This window comes from Uranotaenia lowii, chromosome 1 (assembly GCF_029784155.1).
Source record: "Uranotaenia lowii strain MFRU-FL chromosome 1, ASM2978415v1, whole genome shotgun sequence".
In the NCBI taxonomy this organism is placed as follows: Eukaryota; Metazoa; Arthropoda; class Insecta; order Diptera; family Culicidae; genus Uranotaenia; species Uranotaenia lowii.
The window spans coordinates 174340636-174347959 of NC_073691.1; the positions used below are offsets into that span (position 1 = coordinate 174340636).

General features: G+C 47.9%; 1 protein-coding gene across 1 annotated transcript; it reads left to right on the forward strand.

Annotated features, from left to right (window-relative positions):
- Positions 1-280: 280 nt before the first annotated feature.
- Positions 281-6346, forward strand: LOC129738161 (uncharacterized). Its single transcript, XM_055729355.1, has one exon. The coding sequence runs from the start codon at positions 281-283 to the stop codon at positions 6344-6346; it is 6066 nt and encodes a 2021-aa protein (XP_055585330.1).
- The last annotated feature ends 978 nt before the right edge of the window (positions 6347-7324 follow it).

Sequence of the window (7324 nt, forward strand, 5' to 3'; positions counted from 1 at the left end):
AAATTAGTCAGCCTAACAATTATGTTCTTAAAACTAAGGTTCCGGACGGAAATTAAAAAGCGATTGTCATTCGCCGATCCGAACAAGTGTGAGCAAGTGTGAGAGCCCGAGTAGAAGAAAACTAAATGTAAGTTTTCAGCTAACAATTATTTAGGACTCTAAATTAATAAAATGTGAAATATTTTAGCTTCAAGCTGCTACAATCGAGAAAGGCTGCTTTGAGGATTCTTTTCTTATCCGAACACTTGAAGATTTACAATCTTCCGGACATAACCTCAAGATGTCGGATCCGGCGAATGATACGATCAGGAATGTGGAGAAATCGGTCAACAATCGCAACTGCATGTATTGCGAGGAAGTTGATAGTGAAGATGACATGGTCCAATGCGACATGTGTAGCTTTTGGAGTCACTATCAATGCGCGGGAGTTACCGAGGCAGTGAAGAGTGTGCCATGGAACTGCACGAAATGCAGTAATTTGCTGCACGTTCCCAAAATAAGGAAACCTGTTAAAAAGAACGTTTCCAAACGAACGGGAAGTGCCAAAAGCGATGTCGGAACGGAGCTTCGAGAAGGTCGGCCATCGATTCAAGAATCTCTGAGCCTTCTCGAACAAGAATCGGCTGCGATCGAGCAGCAACTGCAGGAGGAGAAAATACTGCACGACAAACGCTTGGAATTGGAGAGATCGGTGAACGAAAAAAGGCGTGCGCTGCAACAAAAGATGCAGGAGGAGAAACTTCGCCAAGAGAAGCTGCAACTAGAACAGCAATTGGCGGACCACAAGGACTTCTTGATCCGGCAGAAGCAGATGCGCGACCAGTTCCGGAAAATGAAAGCCGATCTGAGTCAGGAGTTTGAGAACGATGAAGAGGACAGCGATCCGGATGTTGGTTCCGTGAAGACGAAGGCGTGGGTAGAGACGCAAGAAGATCCCCGCGGAGCTTACCCCAAGAAGCCGGCAGCAGCGCCAAGGAGTTTCCCTCTCACTGTGCGTAACGCGTTAGTGGAACGGCATGGCGAGACAGATTCGGAACAGAGCGGGATTGGACGCCAACGCAAACATGAACCATTGGCGACGTCATCTAAGGGTGAGGCTCAAGCGGAGAAGAAGAAGAGTGTGGACACCGACCATCGTTTCAAAGAGCTGTTAGAGCACTATTTGAAGGCAAATGGATCGCAACAGGAGCCGGAAGCACCCGAACCAGAAGAGTCTGAGCTAGAAAAGCTTGAACAGGCTTTGATTAGGAAGTTGTTAGAACGTAACACGTTAGGACGAGCTTGTAGTGTTAGTTCAGGGCCGACTAAAGAACAGTTGGCTGCACGACAAGCTGCGTCCAAACATCTTCCTACTTTTCGAGGCGAGCCAGAGGTGTGGCCCCAATTCATCAGCTGCTTCGAATACACCACGGAGGCGTGTGGGTACACCAATACCGACAATTTGAAGAGACTTCAAGACAGCCTTCAAGGACTAGCCAAGGAAGCAGTACAAAGCCGATTGCTCATGCCTGAGTCGGTGCCTGAGGTCATCGAAGATCTGCGTCAACTGTTCGGTAATCCGGAAAAGCTGTTGAAGTCACTGATGGCGAAAGTACGGAAGGTACAAGCCCCTCGAGTGGACAAGTTAGAGTCGTTCCTGTACTTCGGGATCACGGTAAAGCAGTTGTGTGATCACCTTGTTGCCGCCAAGCTACACGACCACTTGAGCAACCCCATGCTGGTAGCGGAACTCGTCGATAAGCTGCCATCTGATTATCAATTGGATTGGGTACGCTTCAAGAGAGGTAGGACTGATCTTCCTCTTCGTATGTTTGCCGATTTCATGAAGGGAATCGTGTCGGAAGTCTCTGAGGTGGCTGACTTCAACGGGGAGCAGAACACTGCGGTTGCGGAAGGACGGCGAATGTACAAAAGGAAGGAGCGCGTGAATACCCACGACACTAAAGTGTTTCCGGTCGTGCAGAATACGATGCCGGCGAGAACGAGAAAACCCTGCCCGATGTGCAATCGCACAGACCACAAACTAAGGTTCTGTGACGATTTTTCGTCGATGTCGTTACCGGATCGTCAAAGGTTGGTCGATAGACTCAAGCTGTGCAACATTTGTCTGTGTGACCATGGGAAGATGAAGTGCACCTTCAAAGTACGGTGCGAGATACGGAGCTGCAAAGGAAACCACCACACGCTGCTGCACAGGCACGAGGAAGCAGTTAACGTTACCGTGGCGGAATGCAACCCACATTATAATGTCGATCGGTCAGTAATCTTCCGAATGATACCGATTACTTTGCATCATGGAGGAAAGGCGGTTCAAACCTTGGCGTTCCTGGACGAAGGAGCTTCAACAACACTTGTTGAGAGCTCTCTAGCAGAATCGTTGGGCGTCGAGGGAACTCCGGAACCCCTGGTCATCGTGTGGACAGGAAATGTTAAGCGGAATGAAGATAGTTCGAGGAAAATCGACCTGCTGGTATCTGCCGTGGATTCTCGTAGAAAGTTCATGATGTCGTCTGCCCACACTGTCGGAGAATTGAAGCTGCCTCTACATAAGGCCTGTTACAGAAGCATCGTAGATAAATATCACCACTTAGATGGAGTTCCTTTGTCGAGTACCAAAATGGAAGTTCCCAGAGTTCTTATAGGCCTCGACAACCTACATCTATTCGCCCCTCTGGAGTCCAAGGTTGGTGCCCCGGGAGAACCGATAGCCGTGCGTTCAGCGCTGGGTTGGGCAATCTACGGTCCTGATTCGAGACTTGAGCAGCAGCAGCATCACTATTTGAACCATCATCTTGTTCAAAGCTTGAACAATCGTCAGCTTCACGATCTGATGGCGGAGCAGTACGCTCAGGAAGAGCTTCATGTAGCACAAGGCAATCCCATAGAATCGGAGGAAATCCAGAGGGCCCGTGAGACCCTTGAATCGACAACTGTCCGAGTAGGAGACCGCTTCGAAACGGGGCTACTTTGGAAGCAGGAGCCTGTTTTTCCAGATAGCTATCCGATGGCGCTGAACCGACTAAAGAGCCTGGAACGACGTTTTCAACGAGAGCCGCATATGAAACAGAACGTGAACCAGCAGATTGAATACTACCTGGCCAAAGGCTACTGTCATAAGGCCACAGCAGAAGAGCTGAAGAATACCAATCCTTCTTCCGTGTGGTATCTTCCTCTTAATGTCGTGCTGAATCCTAAGAAGCCGCATAAGGTACGTTTGGTGTGGGATGCAGCGGCCAAATCGCAGGGAGTTTCTCTCAATTCTTACCTGCTCAAAGGTCCCGATCTATTGGCATCACTTCCGGCGGTCATCAGCAAGTTTCGAGAGCGACGAGTTGCAGTGGGAGGTGACATCAAAGAGATGTACCATCAGCTCAGGATTAGAGAGGCAGACAAGCAGGCGCAAAGGTTTCTTTTCCGGTTCCCGGAAGACGATCATCCTACCGTTTTCGTCATGGACGTGGCCACCTTCGGCGCTGCCAGTTCTCCATGCTCGGCGCAATACGTCAAGAACCTGAATGCCCAACAGTTTTCCACTCGTTATCCAGCAGCAGCACAGGCCATCGTTTATCGCCATTATGTCGATGACTACTACGACAGCTTCGACACCGAAGAGGAAGCCATCGAGCGAACCAGAGAGGTACGTTGGATCCACTCGAAAGGTGGATTCGAGATCACCAACTGGACGTCTAATTCTACAGCTGTTCTTCGAAGTTTGGGAGTGGGTGGTGGCTCCAGAGAGTCAATCCATTTGAACCAAGACAAGGTGACGGATTACGAACGAGTTCTCGGCATCATGTGGGACACACAAAACGATGTGTTTTCCTTTGCGGTACCCACAAACGCAGCAGCTACAGAGGCAGAACCACCAAAGAAAAGGGGAGTCCTGAGCACGGTCATGTCGCTGTTCGATCCAATCGGCCTGTTGGCTCCATTTACGGTATTAGGAAAGATGCTCATGCAAGACCTGTGGCGAGCGGGTTGCGACTGGGACCAGCGAATCGACGGAGAGTGCCTGGATAAGTGGCGACAGTGGATCGCAATGTTTTCTCTGGTCGAGGGTGTTCGGATTCCAAGATGCAACTTTGGATCGACACCTTCTGATCGATTTGGCCAAATACAGCTACATATCTTCAGTGATGCCGGGGAGAATGCGTACGGAAGCGTCGCCTATCTACGGATTTGTGTGGAAAATACCGTAAAATGTTCGTTGGTGATGGCTCGATCGAAAGTAGCACCAATAAAACTTCTTTCCATTCCACGGCTTGAACTGAAAGCAGCAGTCTTGGGAGCGCACCTGAGTCACACCGTTAAGAAAAACCATTCCCTTCCTATTCATCAAATCTTCTACTGGAGTGATTCTCGAACCGTTCTCTCCTGGATTCAATCTGACCAACGTCACTATCAACCGTTCGTCGGCTTCCGAATCGGAGAAATTCTGAGTCTCTCCAAGCTGACAGACTGGCGCTACGTTCCGACCAAGCTAAATGTAGCAGATTCGCTCACCAAATGGGGTCGTCTTCCGGATCTTTCGAGCGAAGGTTCATGGTTTCGTGGCCCGGAGTTCCTGTACCAGCAGCCGTCGGAATGGCCTCAACAGAATCTTCCTGCTGCAAACACAAGAACGGAAATCAAAGCAATACACCTATTTCACGGCGTTGAACTTCCTAGTTGCTTCATCGACGTGACCAGATTTTCGAAGTGGAATGTTGCAGTTCGCACAGTGGCGTGCATTTTCCGATTCATCTCCAACTGCCGGCGCAAAGCTACTGGCAAATCCATCGAAGCAGTCCTATCGACTCCAAAGCTTAAAAAGCTCATCAAGGTTGAAATTCCTTTCGAAGTGGTTCCGTTGCGGCAAGACGAGCATCGATGTGCAGAAAATGCTCTCTTCAGGTTGGCTCAGAGCGAGTCTTACAGCGACGAAATCAAGATATTGAAGAAGAATGCAGAATTACCTTTTCAAAATTGGTTTCCACTAGACAAGTCCAGCCCTCTCTACAAGCTTGTGCCCTTGATCGACGCCGATGGTGTGTTGAGAATGGAAGGTCGTTCTGAAAAGGCAGAGTTCCTCCCTTTCGATCTTCGCTTTCCGATAATTCTACCGAGATCTCACTACGTTACGGGTCTTTTAATTCAACAATACCATGAAAGGTTTGGGCATGGATTTCGAGAGACGGTGAAGAATGAAATCAAGCAACGTTTTCTGATTAGCGGTCTTACCAATTTGATAAGACGAACCGAACGAAGCTGCGTGTGGTGTAAGGTCCGAAAATGTCTGCCGAAGAATCCACGAATGGCTGCACTTCCTGTACAAAGATTAACTCCATTTAAACGTCCATTTAACTTCGTGGGCATTGATTACCTGGGTCCTGTTGAAGTCGTCGTCGGCCGCCGCAGAGAAAAACGCTGGGTTGCGGTGTTCACGTGCATGGTTGTTAGAGCGGTGCATTTAGAAGTTGTCCACAGTCTTACCGCGCAATCATGCATCATGGCGATCCGCCGTTTCATCAGCCGCCGAGGTCCAGCCTCCGAATACTTCACAGACAACGGGACGAACTTCCGAGGTGCGAGTAAGGAGATAATCCAACGGGTACGAGAAATTGATGCTGTTTGTGCCGATGAATTTACGACTGCTATCACGAGTTGGCACTTCATCCCACCTGGAACACCCCACATGGGAGGGGCGTGGGAAAGGATGGTGCGCTCGGTGAAGCAAGTCATGGCCGCTTTGGACGACGGGCGTCGATTGAACGACGAAATTCTCCTGACAACGCTTGCTGAAACGGAGGATATGATCAACAGCCGGCCCCTGACTTTTGTAACCACGGATCCAGTGATGGGTGCACTTTGTCCAAATGTCTTCCTGCGAGGTTCAGATCCCAACGAGCCGCATGAAGTCATTAAACCTACGCATCCTGCAGAAGCACTTCGAGATGCTTACAAGAGATCGCAACAGCTGTCTGACGAGTTATGGAAGCGGTGGATTAGAGAGTACGTGCCGACGATCAACCAACGATCCAAGTGGTTCTCCGAAACAAATCCTCTAAAGAAAGGAGATCTCGTATACGTGGTCGAGGGCAGTCGACGCAAAGCATGGGTTCGAGGAATCATCGAGGAGCCGATCGTTTCTGGAGACGGAAGGGTCCGTCAAGCTTTGGTACGCACAGCTGGTGGTGTTTTTCGACGTGGAACGGCGAATCTGGCGGTACTAGAGATTGCTGACAGAGTCCAGACGGTGGGTCCAGAGAGTGCCGCTCATCAAGCAAATTCTGATACTGGTGGTAACGCTGATCCGGTGGCTCCAGAGAGTGAATCCGGACCAGGTTTACGGGTGGGGGACTGTTGAGCGTGTAAAAACTGCGCGACTCGGCAGCCCTTGTCAGAAAGTAAGCGCGAGATAGGCCATCACGAAAGGGGAAAAAAAACATAAACAAAAACAAGCGGGAGATAGTTGGAAATCTGTAGCGCGGGTAGTACGGAGTATTAAAACTTAAAAGTATTTCCTAATCCTAATAGTACGGATATTTCTTAAAACTAGTAGTACGGGAGTGACTGATTATAATTATTCAAACCTCTAAAAGGTGAAACAGTGAGTACAAAACGAATCCGCTGAAGAAATTATTTCCTAAATGTAATTAAACACACATAGGTCACGTACGAGGAAATTAACCTACAAACTAGGTTCAGGACGATTTCGATCAGCTTTAATTATAGCCAAACAACTGTATTGTAAATCGTAAGTAGTAAACCGATATTCTAAATTAGTCAGCCTAACAATTATGTTCTTAAAACTAAGGTTCCGGACGGAAATTAAAAAGCGATTGTCATTCGCCGATCCGAACAAGTGTGAGCAAGTGTGAGAGCCCGAGTAGAAGAAAACTAAATGTAAGTTTTCAGCTAACAATTATTTAGGACTCTAAATTAATAAAATGTGAAATATTTTAGCTTCAAGCTGCTACAATCGAGAAAGGCTGCTTTGAGGATTCTTTTCTTATCCGAACAACAACAATCAGGGTGAAAATGTTAAGTCAATCACAGTTATTTTTAATATTGATTTACCTTTTATCAGCAATCACGGTTAGATGGAAAGAAAAAATAGAAACCTTTAACCGACGCAGAAAGGAACCTTAAACGAACAGGAATGAAAACAAAACAAATCTGACAAACTGACGCTGGTGCTGAAATAAGCATGCATTGACATGTAATTTTCATTCGAAGAGGCAAACATGCTATACTCTTTTTCAAAATTTTCCAGCGGCGGTGTTAAAATGTAAAATCACTTGTAGTGTAAGGTTACATTTTTTTATCTGTGTAGGATTTCAAA